Genomic DNA, 22,500 nt, shown 5'->3' with positions numbered 1-22,500 from the left:
TGTCCTTTGTTGTCTATCTATTTGTGTGTTTGCAGTTGAGAGAGAGAGAGAGAGAGAGAGAGAGAGAGAGAGAGAGAGAGAGACCACACCACATATTAAATACTTTGCATATCTTCAAAATGAAAATTGGAATGGCAAATGTGAATGTTGTGATGTTTTTTTGTGTGTGCACATAAATAGTATTTAATACCTTAGTGGCAATGTTAGCTACACTAGAAACTTTTCAAGTATAGGACATTGTGTTTGATTGTAGAGTAAGCCGTATTATCGAGAGAATATATGACCTAAGATAATATTCAAATGTAAATTACTTTAGTATTTTGACTATATTAGCTTTAAATAACATAAAAATATGGTTGAAAAATAAAGAAATTTGCTAATATTAAGCTCTTAGAGAGGAAATTATAGGGCTCGCCAAGAGTATACTCTATTTTCTCGAAGTCTTTATATCTCCCTTTCTTCTTTATTCTGTCGCTCTTACTTTCTTTATCTCTCAACATGTTCTACATTTGTTGTATTATTTTTTAATTGTAGAGTAAGCTCTATATATACACAATATATAACCTAAGAGAATAATCAAACGAAAATTATTTTAGTACCTTGACTATATTAACTATTAAACAGTAGAGAAATATGCTTGAAAGAACTTGTCAATGGTTAAGCTTTTAGAGAGGAAATAATAGGGCTCGCTAAGAGTATACATTGTTTTCTCTTTATAACCAGTAGAACGTCTACATGTTTATAGTGCTGGTATATAGGGTTATGAAACATGTTGACTAAGATATAAAGAGATTTTGCAAAGTTTAAAGATTTTCAATTTGGATTTTAGCAAATGGAGATCTCTAGTGGTAACAATGGGTCAAAAGCTATAGTGGAAGCATGTGGAACTTCCAATTCTAATGTGGCTTTATCTACCCCGCCAAAGTTGGTGAACGTTCGTGTTGCAAAAAACCTTGCTCGCTCAAGGTCTCCATTAGAACAGCCAAGCGCTAAACGTCTATAGACGATTGTGGGCATATGCGAGCGCACCGAGAAAAATCAAGTTGCTTGCAAGGAGTTCTTAAATGCCAATTGGGATGAGATTCGTGGGGAAGTGGCACTCAAAGGGGAGATATGATGAGAGATGACTTGACATATCATCTTCATCGCGTTCTCTAGACATGATTTCCTTTATGGAAAATTTGCATATTGAAATTGGGGAGCGTCTAGGTGGATGTACTAGGGAATGTAAAGAACAAGTTGATTCATTAAAAGATCAAGTACAGACATTAGATTCGGAGGTATTTAGTCTAAAGATATCCGTTAATTGACTCAATGCTATTATGAAGAAGATGAGTCGTGTGTTGGAAAGCAGGACAATTGCTTAGTGATTTTGTGAAAGCATGATGTTTTTGTCTAGGAGAAAATTATACTCAACTATCCTGCTTTGACTCTCCGAGCGATGAATTTCCTATTTTATCAAAGTCTTTATATCTCCCTTTCTATTTTATTATTTTCTCTTTCTTTCTTTATGTCTCAACATGTTTTATACTTCTATGTTTTTTTCTTGCTCTCTCTCTCTCTCTCTCTCTCTCTCTCTTGGAGTAATGCCTTTGTTGGCAAATAAAGGTGAGAGACGGAGAGGGGTTATCACTTACTAGTGCAAACTGAATGTACTTGTCTCTCTAATAATTACACAATGTTTGCTAATGTGCAGAGTCTATCCTTTAAGAGTAGGGTCATATGTGTGATATACATGCGAAGATCATAGTGAGGATAATGGCACTTAAAGTAGAATAAATTTAATAAGACACCAAATGTAGAAATCAAATTAGTAGTTGCTTTTTTTCTTTTTCAAAGCAGTTTGAAGATGGCTACGAGCTCTATATACCTAAGCTTGAACCAAGTCTGTCACCTTAAAATTTTGGATGTAATACGCACATCTTGTCGTAATTGTTCGTAAAAAAGGGAAAGCATTTGAAAACAAATTCATGCTAATTTAATGGAGTACTTTAATGTAAATGAGATCGAAACATTTGGAAGAGTTGAAGATGAGGAGCATAGAGAATTCTATACTGGAATTCACATAAGCAACTCCTACTGCTACTAAAGTTCTTCAAGAACTTAGCAATGAAAATTCGAATGTTCAAGCACATAGAGATATGGCAGGAGGTCCTATTTCTTTCGATTTAAATGAGCCACCTATAGATGAGATTGATCGTGCTGAAGATTTTCAACCTATTTCATATTATGTTGGCAATGTAAAAGGTATTAAACACGGATGTCATCCTATAAGGCGTGTTTTTTCATTTCCTCATAATGTTAAGCACCAAGTAACCATGGTGTTATGTTCCAAATATTTTACTCTTCACTCTTTAGGGAACCTTTCTTACAAGTGCCATTTTTGTGAGGCACTAATTTGGAAATGTGAGAGATTAAGAAAGCTTCGACAACATGTGGGAAAACATTATTGTGCAAGTGAGAATATCTCTTTATTGCCTTTGGAAAAGCCTCCTCATGCATTAGATAATATGTTACTCGGTAATGATAATGTAAGTAAGGAATACAGGAAGAATATGCGCTCTTATAACAATGCGTTACCATTCGTTTCACTAGGTGCTCACTTAGACAGTCAGTTTACTAAGAGAGGAGGTGTATTTAATTTTCAAATCCATGGCACTACCTATTGTGTTGGCTTTGTAATACCCACCGATGAAACACGAGATGCAGCTCCTCAATTTTCCCAATTGTATGTGTATGATACAGAGCATGAATTGGAGAATAGACTTAATGGGATGCCTTCTTTAAATCATAATGTGCTTGAAAGGTTACAAATAATTATGTATGAACACAATTTGAATGCTGGTGCATTTCGTACAATGATAGAAATGTTACAGAGTCCAGTCTACATGCAGATTTGATAATGGTCATCACTGAAGCTCGATCAACCTCAAGACAATACTTGGTTCCTATACGGGTAGTGAGGTAGCTACTGCTATCATGCCAGGTCAAGGGGATGATTTTCATAATGGTCATCACTAAAGCTCGATCAACCTCAAGACAATACTTGGTTCCTATACGGGTAGTGAGGTAGCTGCTATCATGCCAGGTCAAGGGGATGATTTTCATAATGGCCATCACTGAAGCTCGATCAACCTCGAGACAATACTTGATTCCTATACGGGTAGTGAGGTAGCTGCTATCATGCCAGGTCAAGGGGATGATTTTCATGTAGATCATAGAGATATTCAAATAATGTCTCGCACAAGTGCTATAAAGAGAATATCTAATTTGCATCGTTCATATGTGCCTCTATTATATGTTCTTTTATTCCTCATCAACAAGGAGAGAATGGTTGGCATGTTGGAATCCCACTCCATGGTAGGAATAGACAAGGCTCAAATGGGGAGACAAAGACTATAACTCAACAGCAATATTATACATATAGATTACAAATAAGAAAAGATACAAATGCTTCCCTTCCACGTGGTGGTCAACTTTTGCAACAGTACATTACTGATGCACATAGCAGCATGGAAGAATCAAGATTAGTATATGGATACGCAATAACCAAAAAGCATTGCATACTGAAGTATACCAAGGACTTGCAGATATGGTTAATGTCAATGATGGGGTCAATAGAGTCTTTGGGGGCATTGCTGGACACCGTATAGTTCTACCATCTACATATATTGGTGGGTCTCGATATATGCATCAATTGTATCAGGATTCAATGGCAATTATTAGGAAGATGGATAAACCTGACCTTTTTATTACCTTTACTTGCAATCCAAAGTGGGATGAAATATACAATGCTTTATTGTCGGGTCAGGCTGCCCAAGATCGACCCTTTCTGTGAGGCTAGCTTTTGGTATGTCAATAAATAAGTCCCAAGGTCAAACATTGAGTGTGTTGGGGACTTTATTTGGCCACACAAGTATCCACTCATGGACAATTCTGTTAGATCAAATGCAGTGAAAGTATATGTGAAAGATATCATGGACCATGAAAGCAACAATGAAGATACAAATGAAGTCTACACAGCTAATGTTGTCTACAAAGAAGTACTATAAATGGCATCTAGAAAAATGTAATGTATGCCCATAAGGCAGCCTACAAATGTTAGAGACTACATTCATAGCTATCGTTTACAAGTATCAATCAAGCAAACATTTGAAAGGAGAATGTTCGCAAATAAGTGACATATGCAATCTATGTTGTCTTTCAGTAAGTGTGCATGCTTTCAAGTTGATTGATGTTTCTTTTACATTAATATTTTTATTTTTGTGATGCGAAGACATGAAGATAAATAAGAGTTGGATGGCAAAATTCCTTCAATTTATCTCCCATACTAGCATTTCCATTATCGATAATATTAAATTGATATATATAAATATACTTACATCGTCTGGAATAAATGGTTGACATTGATGTAAAGCCACCATGCACATTCAGAAGAGTGGAGTACATGCATCTATTACTGAAGAGATGGTTTAAAATTTTGAGATAGCTATATGAGCATAGTGAGTTCTTTGTTTTTATAACCTTTGAATAAAAAATTATTTTGCTTTTGACTTGCTTTCCTTTACTCTGGCATTATTAATATTTCTTGCTTAGTTCAAAATACTTAATGTCCACAGAGAGAGAGAGAGAGAGAGAGAGAGAGAGAGAGAGACTAACCTCATAATCATGCATAAATGATTAGTGAAGGTATTGTTGTATTTGATATCACAAGTAATATTGCATAGGATGGATGTAGCAAGGAGATCATTTTCATTTATTTATGGCGATGGACAAAATATTGAAGGTATTGGTCTTGATTTTTGTTATAACAGTTATCATTATTTACTTTAATCTATTTAATTTTCATGGCTCAATTGTAGACCCTCCATCTTGAGAAGAATAAGCTACAGCATCTCTAATAAAATCGAAGTATTAGAGTATACAAGTATATTATGGCATAAAAATCTACTTTTTTAAATTTTATTAACGTTTTAATGCATATAAAAAATAATATTGGTACGTTTTCTTGAAACAAGGAATATCTTTACATTTTGGAAGCTATGTTATTACTAGGTTTGTATGGTCGAGATGCTTACACAACGAGAGCTTTGGGTTGCTTTGAATTTACAATCTAAGATTGCAAAAGATTACAAATCAACTTCATGTACATGTAATGTTTGTAAGATATGAAAAGCCTAACAAGATAGATTTTCAGTGCACAAGCACTAGACAGTACAAAAATTTTCAATTTGACGTTTACAAGCCTGATCAAACGCCATTAGTCTCAAATGTTGATCCACCGAATGAGTTTCATAAGGTTCTATCTTTCGCTTTTTCTTTTCTTTAAATTATATCTTGCCATAACCAATGTTATTGTCTTATATATATTTTTTGGACAGATGACGACGAGGAGCATAGGCTTCCAAGGAGAGAGAATCCAGCCGCTCGAAGATTGTTTTAATGGTTTACGCATGTGTGTTTGGTTGTCTCTACTACACCTTGGGTTAGAGTGCTAGATACATATGTAAGTTTTCTTTGAATAAGCACCATAATTGACAAAGTGTTTTGGGAGCTTTGATATTGTGACAAGCATGGTGTGGATATATATATGCAGGTTGTTAAGTCGAAGACCATGAGGTCGAAAGTGGGCTCTAAATATAAGGCCTTTTTCTCCTCTTCTTCCTACAAGGTCTTTTTAGCCTCTTCCTACACCATGGATGGGGTTTTTTCCTTGGTATTGGGAAGTGATGCTTGGTACTTTTTTTCATTTCCGTGGTTTGTCAAGCCATGCCCAGTAGCAATTCACATATTCGAGGTATGAACTTAATGTATGGCAAGGGTGAAAGCTTACATAAGCCCACTATCTATTCAACCATTGTGTGTAAAGACTATGATTCAACAAAGTGTGTTTCAGTTATAAGTGGGGGATTGTATGGAGGGTCTTTTGTGTACAAGTTGGGAATAGTTTTATGTGTAACCCCTCTTTTTCGTACACCCCTCCTCCACACACTCTCCCAGTAGGGGATTTTTCGTACACCTCCCCCTGCTCTTCACAGCTCGCTCTCTCTCTCTCTCTCACACACACACACACCACGCACGCGCACGCGCGCTTCAAACCTCAGGTCTTCCTTTTCTCTATGCACAGCTCTCTTGAAATCTAGATCTCTCTACGCTCTTCTCTTTCTTCCTGTGCATACCTCTCCTCTGTTTACACCAATTATTTCCTTGAGCTATTTCGGTGTGCTCCTTTTCTCTTTAGGTCACTCGTCCGGATCTCTCTTTCCTGAAATTTCCAATCATCCACACTCCTGTTGTGGTTTGAGCTCTTTTTCCCCCCCAATTATCCACTCTTCTTGTGGTTTGCAAGTTTCCCTGTAGTATCAATTTCTTATTTTTCATGTACGAAACTCTCTTCACGATATCTTACTAGGCACATTTTGATTACCATAGACGACCATCGAGAACATGTAACCTTCTCGACGTTAGGTTTTCGCCTAACAAACCTTCCTTCAAAGGCTTTTGCCAACTTCATTACACTAAAATTTTCGCCAAGCCTCCGCCATCAAGAACGTTGTTTGAGTCGAAAGGGTAAATCACAATCAAGGTGATATGCTTTGTGCTTGTGTTTCTCGAGGAAGACAACTTGTGCCTGTGTTTCTAGGGGAAGACTGTTTGGACATAAACTCCATGATCCCAAAGCCTACGTTTTATAAGAATAAAGTGTTTCATCCCGTCTGAAGGCTCGTCAAGTGTTTCGACACGGACACAAACTCCGTGGTTCAAAGCCTACATATTACGAGAATAAAAAGTGTTTCATCCCATATGCTGAAGTGTTTCACCTTGGAATCCTAAGGGATTTAGAAAGCATTGAAGCTTTAATTAGGCCACTTTCAGCAAGATGGAAGAATTCAACGAGAGCTTGGAATCCCAAGGGATTTAGAAAGCATTCAAGCTTGACTTAGATGCCACCTCTAGTGAGTATTCATGTTGATGTTAGAATTGCTAGGTATTGTAGCTATTTAAGGTAGCCTTGCTTTCGATGAAATTGACTTTCAGGTTGAGGATACTAATATTGATGTTAGAATTGCTAGGGATTGTAGGTAGCCATGCTTTGGATGAAAGACTTTCAGCTTGGAACCCCAAGGATTTAGAAAGCATTCAAGCTTGACTTAGATGCCACCTCTGGTGAGGAGTCATGTTGATGATAGAATTGCTAGGGATTGTAGCTATTGAAGGTAGCCTTGCTTTGGATGAAAGACTTTCAGGTTGAGTATACTAATATAAAAAAAGGAACCAATGAAAGTTCTTAAATATATGAACGAGAATTTGGAACACAAGCATTAATGAGATACTTGTTAAGGTGGAGGGCTCAATTTGAGGAATTCTCACAAGGAAAGTTCATTCTATGAATGAATTGATCAATTAAGAGGACGACTCAGCTACAGATTGCCCAAGGTACACAAGTTCCCTTTGCTCCCCCCTAGATTCATGAGCACCCTTGACCGCTTGGCTTTCTTGTAAAGGGGATAAGGCCACTATATATATCCAAAGCCATTCCACTTCGCCTGCCAGCGGTGGAGATCAAGACCTCACTACATGTCCTTCATTTTGGGGTCTACTAGTATAAGCTCGACACACGTAAGATGTTTTCCTATTTATCAAGGGGAAACGTTAGCTCGGCATGTCATGCGTAGGTACTTCCCGTGAGGATGAATTTCATGTGTAGCTTCTATGACAGCATTTCAAGCTTGCGACATGGATGTATTAATGGAATATGAATCAAGGCCGCATGCATAGCACATTCACCAGATGTGCTCAGTGTGAAGTATAAAAGGTTTGTGGTGTGCTCAGCCCATAATCCAAATCACCCTCCTATTCTGCCCACGGCATGTGCTTTGGCTCGTGCCCTTCCGATTAACATAATTACCGTAAATTCAACCAGAGAGGGAGGGAGGGAGGAGCTGCAGTGCAAATTCAGATGGGCTTTGAAAGATGGTGGCATGTCTGGCCGACTTGGCAACAGTAGTAATGTGTAAACTGAACTTTTAAAAAAAAATGGTGACTACTAGAAGGGAGCAAAGTACACCTCATATCCTCTACAAAGCTGAACTTTTCATTCTAACTTACAAAAATAAAGTTAAAGCCTAACTGTAATAGAATTACACATTCAAGAAAACATTTAGGTGGCGGAGCCAAAACCTCTGGACCAAACATTGGTATTTTGTCAGAACTGAGCCCCTTCTTTACACAGGCATATATACTTGTTGAAGGACAACCGCTTACTACTTTCTGTGTGCGCATCCTACCAAAAACTTGTACTCATAAAATCGAGCCCTTCCTTTACAAAGGCAGTTCTCCTTTTTTTCTTTGTTTGGATCATTGGAGATCGACTTTCCTAAAGCTAGCAGTAGTAGAGCGTACTTCATATGAAGCTAGCAGTAGTAGAGCGTACTTCATATGTAGAACATGGTCCTTCGGATCTTGTCATGCAAGGGGGGCAATGTACGAGCCAGGGCAGCAGCCCCACCTGTGCGTGAGTGTGTGCCCCTGCTGCTGCTGCCACCAGCACTGCTTGCCCTGTCACGCTGCGAGCCCTGGTCTGAGCCTTCTGACCCCATCCACAGGCGTGCACGTGTGGCAGCAAGATGTGCATAGTAACACGGAGGAACTGCAATAGCAAGAGTTAGAGCAATTTATTAGAGATACCTTACACAAAAGTGTTCAACCCCCAAAAAAATAAAAAAGGATACCAACCAATGGATACTGCTCGAGTGCAACGCACATACCTACAAAGAAGGAAACCTATAATAATTAGTTAAATCAATCCCTCTTTGCCATAATACATCAACTCTAGCTGAGAAGGCCATGGATTGTGTCAAAGCCCCTCGTCAACCCCAAAAGAAAAACCCTCATCTCAGTGACAACCATGTAGCAACCCCAAATGTGCTATCAGAATTTCTTTGTTTGAGAATTATCCACATGAAGAATACTTACGTAAAGCAGAGATCATTAGTAAGGCGCTGAATTTGGTCAACGCCAAAGTTGTTCTCATCCTTCAGAACATGGTAGTGTGCAGGCCGGCTTGTCCCCTATTAAGGTGGAATGACTTAGTCATCACACTAAACTCACACAAGTAACATGACAAATTACATTACAACCAGCAAGGAGCCAATTCAAACCTCACTTTGATTCCAAAATGGCTACATAAAAAGAAGTCAAACTGGCTGGGATGACAAATTACAGAATCTACAATAGTGCCTGGGAAAATAAAAAAATAATCAAGATCATTCACTTAGACACATTCCCAAACAAGATGCATTTCGCAGTAGATTTTGCTGCTCTTCCAAACGCATCTAAGACCTCAAATTACTTACCAGGAAGAATATTTCCATTCTTTGTCCGTTTGTCTTTCGGAAAAAACCGGGTGTGGTGGCGCTTCTGTACCACAATGAACGTTATCTTTGGCAACGAGCCACCTGAGCGATGTCTCTTTTGTTGAGATTCTTCACTTCTTCCATCATGGAGACGACTGCCCCAGCCCAAAGCTTCACAAGCCTGTAACAACACAGACAATATAACATTTACTTCCATTAAGATATGGCCTCAATAGACACAGCAAGACAAAGATGTTGAAGGGGAAACCTTCTTCACTGCCTCCAACTCATTGTTCAGTACCGCCTCAAACTCTCCCTCACTGACACCATCTCTGTTTTAGAAAAAAATATTCAGAACCTCAAAAGATAAAAAAACACGTCATATTACACAACCCTGATCTCCTCCTCAACGAAATTGCAGATAAGAAACCAGAAAACTCAGGAAAATGTTGTGCCAGATTTCTAGTTCGTAATGTTAATGACCTGTAAAAGATAATTCGCTCTGGTTTGCATTCATGCCTTTCAGCAAAAGAGCGCAGTAGATCCCTGTTTATCACAGTGTCAATTACTTGCAACCGCCAACATAAGCTCATCTTTTAACCTGTAAGAAGCACTTCACTTACTTGATAATCCCACCCGTCTGCTTCATGCCCTGCTCATCCTCTTTTTCCCAAAAAAAACCTTCACAGACCTCTTCACGCTGCCTTTGTGTCTGTACAATTGCTTCATATTGAGAAAAATATGGCCAATCCATACTGGCTGCAACCTATTCCAATCGCATTAACTGTGAGCCCACCAGCACAACACTTGAAAAAAGGCAACATGCATTAGCTGTGCAAAAATAATCATTGGCTCTGTAAGGCAGATGCTTACAGCAGAGATGGAAGGGCTGTAATCATCCCCAACTCTAGGGTGAGAAACGTCAGCTCCAATGATGATAGATGGCACATCAGATATGAGGGGCAGAATCTTATTTTTCTCGTCAACCAGCAGAGCGTTACAGCCACCCATCTGTCATCACAAACTTGTGCAATCAAACCTGAGCAGAAAATGTAATAAACAAGCACCGTTCCAAATGTGTTCACACAACTCCTAAAATTATGCTCCAGCATCACTGTTTCCCCCCAAAAGTGAACTTGCAACAGGGAAAGCTAGCACTTTTTCCACCTCCTAGATAAAAAGCGCAAACACTGGAACTAGATGACCCACTCTCCACTGATGGGGCAGCCACAAACTCACTTCCCAACGTCCTCTAAGATGAAATCATGTGCTTGCCCTCAACTCCGCCACCAACATCAGCACTTTCTCAGAATCCTATACGCTCCATATTTCGGGAAGCTATCTCCTGGAAGCTCTCCAACATCGTCAAAAACTCCCACCTCATGAGTTTCAGCCTCTAACAAACTCTCCACTTTCATGCCTTGTTCCATGCGTTCTGTAGTTGTCAATGCTAACATCTTTCTCTATCTCAAGCTCCATGTAGAACACTTATGACAGAGTTAGAGAGAAGAGTGAGGTGGAATCACATACAGCACACACGAGAGTCCTAAACTATTGCTCTATATTCTATACAAGAAAGAAGTTAAACAACTGAAATTCAAGTACATGATGTGGCTGAGAACGAAGACGTCAAATCACAGCCATGTGACCTAATGTACACTCTTGGCTATGCACCAATGCTCCTAGTCCACCAATAGTATTGTTGTCGACCAGCTATACCCGACTTACATGTCATCACTGCCACATCACCACTACCATGTGGCAGTGCCACTTGGCACCTGCAATGTCCTACTCTGCCCGTTGACTGCTATCTGATGTCTGGCACTGCCTTGCTTACTCGTAGGTGTGTCACATTGTACGAACTTGCCTTCTGAATGCTCCAAACACATGCCCTCATACTTGTCCCTCGACTTCTAGTGCATCTCACGGATTCGTTATATCCAAAGCTCTAATCGTTCCTTAGAAAAAGCCTTTGGATCATCTCTCAATCTCACCATGAAGAAAAACACAGATTTGCCTACTACAAACCCTAAGCAAGCCAACACACATGACTGCAGGGAAACCCTAACCCAACTTCTATGCAAAACATCCCAAGATGCATCTTGCAAAGGTCTATGTAAGCTAACACCGAAACCCTAATGTGACTTCTATGCAAAATACCATAGGATGTGCGTAACACATGGATATGTTGCACAACCCTAAGCAAAGACCTATGCAAGCTAATGCATGTGGCTGCAAGGAAATACTTCTATGCAAACCCCCTGAGGATGCCCATTTGGTGATCTTAAGGACGCACAGCAAAAAGCATTAGCCCATCGATGAAAATGTAGCAAACTCTATCCACATAGAAGGAAAGGTTGATACACTCACACAACATTTATAACAATCAATTTTGGGGAACCACCCGAGTAGAGAACCTATGACCCACATATATATGCTTTTAGAAAGCCCAATCATAATCTTCCTCTTTCAGAGAAGGATTATCCATGATAGTGGCAGCATGTTCTACTACTAAGGATGCTTCTGCTTAATGGATCTCTTCTTCATCTTATGCCACCAGGTTGCATGCACCTTCTCTTGCTCTTTGGCCTTCTTGATGGCATCGCCCAAAAGTTGCATCTGATAGTTCTTGTGCCTTTCCCCTTTGTGAACACGTCCTTGTCTTAATTTTTAAAGGAAATCTCATACTGCTCTTTGCGGACAGTCTTCATCTATGAGAACTGCAATCATCTCATCATAAATCATTTCCCAAGCCACCCTTAGTACAGTCAAGGTTTCTGAGAATTTCGAAACCTCTTCTATACTCAATAGAAACATAGCTTTCTTATCATCCTCATCGACTGCAACTCCCAAGTCAAAGAGTTGTTGTATTGTAGAGCCTAGATTGCTCAAATGTTCTCCCAAAGTTTCTCTTTACCTGGATAATTTTTCGCTTAAGAAAGTCTTTGGAGTTAATGATTTTTATTAGCAAACAAGTTTTCCAACTTGTCCCATACTTCCTTTCAGCTCTTGGTGTAATCCACGTGATGGATCACCTTGTCAGACAACCTGACCCCAATGAGCGCCATGCCCTTGTCAGTACGGTCATTTCATGCGCAAATCTTCTCCACTCCATCGGTTGGCTTGAGATATGTGCCATTGACCACACTCCAAACACCATCTCTCATCATCAGGAGACACATCTTTATTTGCCATGTTGATTCCATTGAACTTTGCAATGGCAATGGCCAAGCTGTCTCTGTTGGTCTTTCCATGTTGCTCTACTTGGAAAAGGCCCAATTTTATGAACATTGAAGCATTTGCTCTACTTCAAGAAGGCCCAAAATTTATGAACATTGAAGTGTTTAATTAGACAAATATCACCTGATTTATGGAAAGCCCTACATTATTGTGGCACTTGCAGGTACAGATGTCATCAGGAATGGTGCTGTTGCAGGCATTGCCCTACATTATTGTGGCACTTGCAGGTACAAATGTCGTCAGGAACGGTGCTGTTGCGGGCGTTGGCGATGAGAGCAGGAGGAGGCAGCAAAGGGCGGCTATGACTATGGCTGCCAGTAGGGCATTTGCAACTGTGGCAGCCAGGTGTGGTAAAGAAAGGCGCCAACAGAGGCATTCAAAGGTGCAAATCAGAAAAAAGTCACCATAGAGAGACCGGCTGGCACAACTACACCGACGTTGCCAAGCAGAGGCCGAGCCAAGCTCACGGGCAGGGCACAACCGCCCTCCACTAGAGCCACCAGCTGGGCAGAGCAGAGCGCCACTGCGCAGAAGCCATCTGCGCACCATGGAGGGACAGAGACATGGAAATGCCTAATACAAGTAGGACCTGGAGCTGCAGGGCCAGAGGACTACAACTGAGCTCTGACAAGCAGGACCTGGAGCTGCAGGGCCGGAGGACTACAACTGAGCTCTGATACCATGTAGAGATTACATGGTGGTCATGAGCTTGTGTGCGGCATTGAGTAAAAAAGATATGGAAGAAAGAGAAAGAAAAAACTATCGCAACCATAGGAAGAGAGAAGAAAGAGATTGCATGACTCGATGATGAATGCTTGATTGATATTGAAACCCTGCACAAGTACATGCTTTTGTAGGCTAGAAGGTGTTCACACCGTAAGGAAGTGCTCACACACGCAGCTTTTCTTTTCAGTGCATTTTGCTTTGCACTCTCGTCTCTCTCTCTCAAATCCTAACACACCTTTTCTCTTCATCTCTCATATCTCATCTCTCTCTCATATCTCATATCTCTTCTCTCTCATGAGAGATATGAGATATGAGAGATGAGAGATAAGAGATGAGAGAGATGAGAGATATGAGTTAGCTCTCCTCTCTCTCATCTCATATCTCTCCTCTCTCATCTCATATCTCTCCTCTATCATATCTCATATCTATCTCTCATATCTCTCAGCTCTCATATCTTGTCTCCTATCTCCCCTCTCCCTATCATATCTCTCTCTCATATCTCTTGTCTCCTATCTCCCCTCTCCCTCTAATATCTCATCTCTCTCATTTCTCATCTCTCATCTTTCTCATATCTCTGGTCTCCTATCTCCCCTCTCCCTGTCATATCTCTCTCTCATATCTCCTATCTCCCCTCTCCCTCTTATACCTCATATTTCATATCCATCTCCCCTGTCCCTCTCATATCTCATAATATCTCTCATCTCTCATATCCATCTCCCCTCTCCCTCTCACATATCTATCTCCCCTCTCCCTCTCATATCTATCTCCCCACTCCCTCTCATATCTCTCGTCTCTCATATCTATCTCCCCTCTCATATCTCTCGTCTCTCATATCTATCTCCCCTCTCATATCTCTCATCTTTCTCATATCTCCCCCCTCCCTCTTATATCTCATAATATCTCCCCTCTCCCTCATATCTCTCATCTCTCATATGTCATGTCTCCCTCTCATATCTCATCTCTCCTGTCTCCTCTTTCGCCTCTCCCTACAATATCTGTCTCATATTTCCCCTCTCCCTCTCATATCTCATCTCTCATCTCTCTCTGATATCCCTCTCCCTCTCATATCTCATGTCTCTCTCATATCTCGTCTCATCTCATCCCTCTCTCTCTCGTATCTCCCCTCTCCCCATCTCACATATCTATCTCTCATCTCTCATATCTTCTATCTCCCCTCTCCCTATCATCTCTCTCTCTCTCTCTCATGTCTCATGTCTCATGTCTCCCCTCTCCCTCTCATATCTCCTCTCTCTCATCTCTATCTCTCATCTCTCTCTCATATCTCATGTCTCCTATCTCCCCTCTCCCTATCATATCTCATCTCATATCTCCCTCACATCTCATATCCCCCCTCTCCCTCCCATATCTCGTCTCCTATCTCCCCTCTCCCTATCATATCTCCCTCTCATATCCCCCCTCTCCCTCTCATCTCTCGTATCTCATCTCTCTCTCATCTCTCCTGTCTCCCATCTCCCATCTCTCTCTCATATCTCATCTCTCTCTCATATCTCCCCTCCCATATCTCATCGAGATATATCTCTCTCTATCTCCCCATCCATATCTCATCGAGATATATCTCTCTCTATCTCCCCTCCCATATGTCATCTCTCTATCTCCTCTTGTCTCCTATCTCCCCTCTCCCCATCATCTCCCTCATATCCCCCCTGTCCCTCTCATCTCTCCTCTCTCTCTCATATCTCCTGTCTCCTATCTCCCCTCTCTCTCGTATCTCCCCTCCCATATGTCCTCTCTCTCTCTCTCTATCATATCCCCCCTCTCCCTCTCATCTTTCATATCTGCCCTCCCATATCTCTCATATCTCCTGTCTCCTCTCTCTCTCTCTCTCTCATATCCCCCCTCTCCCGCTCATCTTTCATATCTCCCCTCCCATATATCTCATCTCTCATATCTCATGTCTCCTCTCTCTCTCTCTCTCTCTCTCTCTCTCTCTCTCGTCTCCCCTCCCATACAATGAGACCTCTCTCTCATATCTCCCCTCCCATATCTCATCGAGATATCTCTCTCATATCTCCCCTCCCATATCTCATTAAGATCTCTCTCTCTCTCTCTCTCTCTCTCTCTCTCTCTCATATCTCCCCTCCCATACAATGAGATATCTCTCTCATATCTCCCCTCCCATATCTCTCGTCTCCCCTCTCCCTCTCATATCTCACCTCCCATACAAAGGGATATCCCTCTCATATCTCACCTCCCATACAATGGGATATCTCTCTCATATCTCCCCTCCCATCTCTCTCTCTCTCTCTCTCTCTCTCTCTCTCTCTCTCTCTCTCTCTCTCTCATCTCCCCTCCCATATCTCCTATCTCCCTCTCCCTCTCATATCTCCCCTCCCATATCTCATTCGCCCCCTTTGCCTGCGCCCACTCAATTCGCCCCCTTTGCCTGCGCCCACTCAATTTTTTCGCACCCACCCCTGCTCTCGGCCCCCTTTTCGCACCCACCCCTGCTCAGGCCCCCAAGGCAGCAACATAATGGGGACTTGAATTTCATCCACTTCTTCTCTCCCGCTGCCTGTTCTTTGCCTGCTCCTTTCAAACATTCCCTCCCTCTACAATGGGAGGGTCTGTAGATGACAAAATCAGCCAGCTTGATCATATCCTTAGGGACCTTATCAAGGACCAGAAGAAGACATTGGACAGCACCATCACCGCCATCAAGAAGGACTTATTGACGCGCATGGGGAAGCTGGAGGCCGAAGCAGAAATATGGAAGGAAGAGAAGCTTACCATGCAAGAGCAATGGGAGAAGGAAAAGCTCGCCATGCAGGAGGAAATCAACCTTTTGAAGGGCGGAGTGGCATCCTTACGCGATCGTCCATGGGAGGAAGGAGAGATTCTTGAGGTGGACAAAGAGGCGATCAAAGAAGAGATCACCAAAACCCTCACCAACACAATCGAGGGGAAAATGGAGGCGGCCTGCGAAGGATGGGTAGAAGTGATGAAGAAGAACATCAAAAAGGAGGTCCAAGAAGATGTATAAGTGATGAAGAAGAACATCAAGAAGGAGGTACAAGAAGATGTACACATGATGCAGTCTACTCTTGATGAAGAGAAGATGCGACGGATCCGGCGTCTCAACATCCGAGTCACGAGAGCACTACCTCCACGCCCGAGATTGACGGGCGGAACCTATGTACCAAGCTAGGACTAAAGGAGGATGAGCCGCTCCCATTCACTAGAGTATGGAGGACAACCCCAAAGGACTCCACCAAAGGCAAGGCCTTAGTGCTACAGTTCCCGGACGAGGAGAGTAGGATGAGCTTTATGAGAAGACGGGCTATCTTGAGGAGCTTGCCAGGGGACCCCATCTACTTCGATGATGACCTCACATGGATGCAACTGGAGCATAGAAGATTATGCATGCCGAAGATCAAGGCGGCACGCAAAGAAGGGAAGAAGGCACATTATAGAGATGGTCACATCTACATTGATGGGAAGAGGATCGAATAGCGCCATCTGGCCTATGAGACACGGAGGAAACAACATGAGGACAAAGAGATACACATAGCAATCTGGAACTCTAATGGAGTCCTATGGACACATCCAGGGAGACTTGAGGAGGTGATGGAGGGCCGGGATATCATCTTGATGACAAAGACACATGAGAGCCCGGAGAGGGGCTTACCACGGGTTGAGGATTATCAGTGGGAGTCAGCTCAGCGACAGGGGATGAGACAGGCCACCTCCCGAGGTTCAGGAGGTATTGCAGTGCTTTTCAGACATGCGTTACATGAGCATGTTCGAGTCGTAGCACGAGACTCGGAGGCGAGATACATGTGGATTAGCTTACGCCTCTCGACGACCAGATAGATTTATATCGCCCTTTGCTACTTTCCTTCGAAGGGGTCGCGGTTTGCCACCACCAAGGAGCCGGGTGGAGGAGAGGCTAGTGAGTCTCCATACTCTGTCTTATCTGAGGAGATCTTACACTATTCGACACTGGGAGAAGTCTTCTTGATGGGGGACTTCAATGCACGGACTCAGAGCACACAGTGCGAGATCTATGACTTTGAGGATCCCCTAAGACTAGAGCCGCTAGCTACAGAGGATACAGGGACCACTCGGATCTCCGCTGATGGAGAAGCTGACAGCACTGGATATGGGCAACATCTGTTGGAGCTTGGGGCCCGACACCATCTCGTTATTTATAATGGGATGACTCAGTGGCCAGATTCAGGTGGGTTGACTTGCTTTCCAGTGGGAGGCGGCAGTAGTACAGTGGATTATGTGATGGGATCCCGGGAGGCAGCAGATATGGTGTCTCACTTCACCATACCACCATGCCCCATTGGGGCGGATCATACATACCTATCCCTCACTTTCAGGAGCTTATTGGAGACCCACCCACCCATCATACAGCCACCACGCACTATTTTTCACTTCACTCAGGACCTAGCCGAGGTGTACGACTATCATGTTCATGATCAGCTATTTGCCTTAGATCCATCGGCACCCATGGCCATGCTCACCTCCCAGCTCTCACATGTACTTCACTCCGCAGCCGCGAGGAGTTTCCCATACCACATACAGACAAGACGGCCACCTACATCTGGGAGCATTCCCCAGAACCGATGGTATGATGATGAGTGCAGAAACCTTTACCGCAGTCTCTGAGTGCAGAGGGCTCGCGGGGAGATCACCCGGAGGCAGGCAGGCAGGAGGATGCATACTCTCACCCGCCGTACGCGGCAAGCTTATGAGGAGGCTCAGTACTGGGACACATATCACATGCTCATGAGCAGAGATGCTGCTGCTGCTTGGAGGAGACTCAGAGAGCCCCGTCCTCCCACACCTATTGCCGATCCTCAGACCTGGTAGACATATGCAGAGAGACTTTATGATGTGCCTGCACAGCCCCCTATACCACAGCCCACAAAGCCATGCTCCACAATCTCCACCTTCTTCACCCCACCTATGGTTAGGAGGGCCATATGCCGACTCCAACATGAACGGGCGACAGATCATACAGGATTACAAGGAGAGCATCTCATCTATGCTATTGATACATTGGCACCATTTCTTGCTCATCTCTTCAACAGAGCTCTGTCAGAGGGGTTTCTGACTGAGTGGACGATGCACACTATTGTGCCGATCCATAAAGCGGGAGATGTTCTAGACCCCGGGAACTACAGGACCATCATGATTGGCTATATATTGGCCAAACTATATGGGGCAGTTTTGGAGGCAGAGCTGAGCACTCATGCAGAGGTTGGGGGATTGAGAGCAGCAGGCCAGGCAGGCTTCCGTCGAGCCTTCTCGACCATTGACCACATTTTTACATTGAGGTGCCTGATTGATCAAGCCAAGGCACGGAGGCAACGGCTCTATTGTTGCTTTGTGGATTTCCGCAAGGCATTTGATACTGTGCCCAGAGCGTGCTTCTTTCGGCGACTACAAACACTAGGCATACCTTCAGACATGATGTGGGGCATATACAGGCTATATGAGCAGGTCTTTGGGAGAGTCCGATGCCCAGGAGGCTTGTCCGACACAGTTGCTAGCACCATTGGTGTGAAGCAGGGGTGCCCGCTCTCCCCCACGCTCTTTGGGCTCTATATTGATGAGGTGGTCGATTACATCATACAAGGAGGAGGCTCTGGGATTGAGCTATCAGGTATTATTGTCCATGTTATGCTTTTTGCTGATGACATCGTCTTGGTATCTGACACGCAGGTTGGGCTTCAAAGACACCTTGTGGCTCTTGATGACTTTTGCGCACAGCAGGGGCTCACAGTGAACCTTGGGAAAACCAAGGTTATGATCTTCCACACTTCACCCGCAGTCAGGAGCCACACTACTCTCACATTAGCAGGAGGGCGGGTCGAGGTGGTGAACTCTTATGTTTACCTTGGCATCACATTTACTAGCTCAACTGGACGCTTCTCCATGGCTCAGGCAGTCCGAGACAGAGTGACCCGGGGGTATGCAGCTCTTGCTGGCCTTGAGCGTCAGTGTTATCAGGCACATTTTCAGGAACCCCGCACGAAGGGGTGGCTCTTTGATACATTCCAGCCTTGATGTATGCAGCAACGGTTTGGGCACCAGGGCTTGCAGCCTCCACATGGGTACAGCTGGAGAGACCACAGATCTTGATACTCTCGAGGATGATACGCAGCAAACCATCTGTCCCGCACGACATTGTTCGAGCTGAGTTTGCTGCACCACCTATGGCAGTGGAGGCATTGTTCCAGACGATCTCCTTTATATACAGGATGAGGGAGATGCCCATGGAGAGATTATCCCGCCGAGCTTTTGAGGCATCCAGACAGCTGGCCGAGATTGGACACACTGGATCTTGGTATGCACAGATGCTACAGTGGTTCTCACATCATGGTATAGACATTGAGCGGTTGCCACCTTTTCAGTATGATCAGCCTGCTCCACGGGGTTACCTCTCTCTCAATGAGAGGAACAGAGTGATGAGACAGGATATATGACAGCACTACATACAAGAGACATGGACAGCACCAGAGAACCCACTACCACCGAAGATGCTGTACTACAGAGACCACTTTATGAGCATCTCAGGGGATGGGTTTATACATCGACCGCGGTACATGGATGTATACATGCCACACAGCTCTCGCGTTGCTATTGGACAGCTACGAGTCTCATCACATCAACTAGAGATAGAGGCTGGGAGAGCGGCACGAGTTCCTAGAGCTGAGCGGATATGCAGATTGTGCCGCGAGGAGGTGGAGACTGAGGATCACTTTGTATGTAGATATAGAGCCCACCAGGGGGTTAGAGATAGATATGCAGGATTGTTTGAGGAGCACTCTTCACTACATCAGTTGATGGAGGCCTCGGACCAGCGACAGCTTGGCAGACTACTACTAGAGCTTCATAGTTCTCGAGAGAGACTCCTCCCCCACTAGGGGTGGGAGACAGTCCCAACTCACAGATTTCTTCCAGAGAGCTATGCCAGTGCCAGCTGATGTACCACGTGGGGTGACCGCACAGAGAGCAGAGGAATTGAGAGCCAAGCGGAGACCTAGACAGACTGGACATAGAGCACCCCGACTCCGTCACCGAGAGATAGCAGCTATCCGAATGAGACACTAGATGGAGACACGGGAGAGGCTAGCTTGCTTTCATTCAGACTCAGGGTACATGTTCATGCCATTCACAGCCTCAGCATCGCCGATGTATGATATCTTATATCCCTCTTATGGCACTGTGGATGGAGTTAGACATAGATCTGCATAGCATGCTTGTACTACCCCTTCAGCATATAGAGATGCATCTTGCCTTAGCACTCCATCCACATCCCCACCCCCCTTATATTGTTTGTATATGGGCTCCACCGATCCATGATGATTCACAGTTGTATCCAAACACATGCACACTTTTTCTTTTGTTTCTTTTCTTCCGATGACCGGAAGAACACAGTTGTATTATTTTTTGTCTCATAGGCCGACTTTGGCCTCTCGTAGACGTTAATATATCTTTCTTTCTTTCTTTCTTTCTCTCTCTCATATCTCCCCTCCCATATCTCATCTCTCATGTCTCCCCTCCCGTATCTCATTGAGATCTCTCATGTCTCCCCTCCCATATCTCTCTCTCTCTCTCTCTCTCTCTCTCTCTCTCTCTCTCTCTCTCTCCCCACCCCATACAATGAGATCTCTCTCTCTCTCTCTCTCTCTCTCTCTCTCTCTCTCTCTCTCTGAAAAATACGCCACAACACACAATGCTCCACTAGTTTAAAATGCAAACATCTCCTGGTTGGTTTCCTTCTCTATTTTTTTCTCAAAAGTGGAAAAATACATGCTCAATGAATGTAGCAGTGCAGTGCAAGAATAACACTGACAACAAGGAAAGGCAAGGTAAGCTTGAGTGAGGGTAAGCTTCCACATCAACTCAAAGAAGACCAGATTGTGTGGGAAGCAAGAAGCCTGCCTACTTAAGATTCAGTCACCTAACTAAGGTCATTTTCAAAAAATCACACAGGTTACCTTTGCGTTGATCTTTAGCAACAGATTTGCAATATACTCTGGTCGGCCATTTCTGACATGGTCGGACAGGCAGCATTGTGTCACCAAACCCAGCTCAATTTCACAAACCCGCTTTACAGCAGCTGTAAAAACCAGAATGCATGTCTCCAACAAGAGTCTTGTTTTCACGGTAAAGCCTCCAAAAGCAGCAAAAAATTCAAATCACCCACCATAAATGGATTTATTGTCGGTCTGTGGCATTATGCAGATGAGAAGATCCAACTCATTTTTACTCCTTTGAAAGCACAACTGATTCAGATACTTGATAGCTTTATCAACATCCCCGTTCTTTTCAGCAATCCAGGGAACAGCCAATTGTGGATTCATATACTGCACAATACAACGAGAATCTGTTGGTAAAATTACACCTCAACAATTCAAAATACCTCACAGAAGAGTGAAGCCTTACCACACCATAGGTTTCGCATTCATGCGGAAGCCTTCTGCAGAAGTCGTCCACAGATCTGTCTTGCAGAGTATGAGAAAAGTTGATGAGCGACCAATGATTGATCCGGCAGCCCTTGACCATTGTCTAAAACAGAAAACACACATCCAGAGATCTTGTGTAAATGAACATGAAATCTGAGAATTATCGAAATGCAGATGCACATAAGCAAAACAATAACAACATAAGAAACATGTTGAGTTGCTGACAGCCAAAACTACTAGTCACTACACTCCCCCTTGCCTACACAATCCTCAACACAAACGCCATGTGCAAGCACGTCTCACTACACTAATGGAACAGGGCAGAATGACTAATTCATCTTCTAATGCCCATCGGCAGAACTTAACCATCTATAAGAATATATGTATACATGTATATATATATATATACATATATATATATATATATATACATACATACATACATACATACATATATATATATGTATGTATATATATATTATGCGTGTGTGTGTGTGTACATACATACATACATACATACATACATACATACATATATATATATATATATATATATATATATATATATATATATATATATATATATATATATATATGCGTGTGTGTGTGTGTACATACATACATACATACATACATATATATATATATATATATATATATATATATATATATATATATATATACACACATACATACATACATACATATATATACACACACATACACATACACAT

At 42.9% G+C, this 22,500-nt stretch overlaps 1 protein-coding gene across 2 annotated transcripts in view; it reads right to left on the bottom strand.

Moving 5' to 3' along the window:
- Positions 1-8,025: 8,025 nt before the first annotated feature.
- The window catches only part of LOC147630231 (protein argonaute PNH1-like), a 48,304-nt gene continuing 33,829 nt past the window's right edge, over positions 8,026-22,500 (bottom strand). For both annotated transcript variants that reach the window (XM_086811895.1, XM_086811893.1), the window contains exons 11-22: positions 21,747-21,869; positions 21,508-21,667; positions 21,299-21,420; positions 10,230-10,367; positions 9,980-10,122; positions 9,840-9,902; positions 9,625-9,688; positions 9,357-9,537; positions 9,167-9,240; positions 8,977-9,071; positions 8,737-8,768; positions 8,026-8,650 (exon numbers count right to left, since the gene is read on the bottom strand). In XM_086811895.1, coding sequence (XP_086668021.1) covers positions 8,436-8,650; positions 8,737-8,768; positions 8,977-9,071; positions 9,167-9,240; positions 9,357-9,537; positions 9,625-9,688; positions 9,840-9,902; positions 9,980-10,122; positions 10,230-10,367; positions 21,299-21,420; positions 21,508-21,667; positions 21,747-21,869 — 1,410 coding nt within the window. In that variant the 3' untranslated portion in view covers positions 8,026-8,435. The remainder of the gene's footprint in view (positions 8,651-8,736; positions 8,769-8,976; positions 9,072-9,166; positions 9,241-9,356; positions 9,538-9,624; positions 9,689-9,839; positions 9,903-9,979; positions 10,123-10,229; positions 10,368-21,298; positions 21,421-21,507; positions 21,668-21,746; positions 21,870-22,500) is intronic.

The sequence above is a fragment of the Cibotium barometz genome, chromosome 17, assembly GCF_041138505.1.
Source record: "Cibotium barometz isolate CiBa-2024 chromosome 17, ASM4113850v1, whole genome shotgun sequence".
In the NCBI taxonomy this organism is placed as follows: domain Eukaryota; kingdom Viridiplantae; phylum Streptophyta; class Polypodiopsida; order Cyatheales; family Cibotiaceae; genus Cibotium; species Cibotium barometz.
The sequence above is the reverse complement of the archived record's forward strand: the minus strand, read 5'-3'. Positions and strand labels throughout refer to the sequence as shown.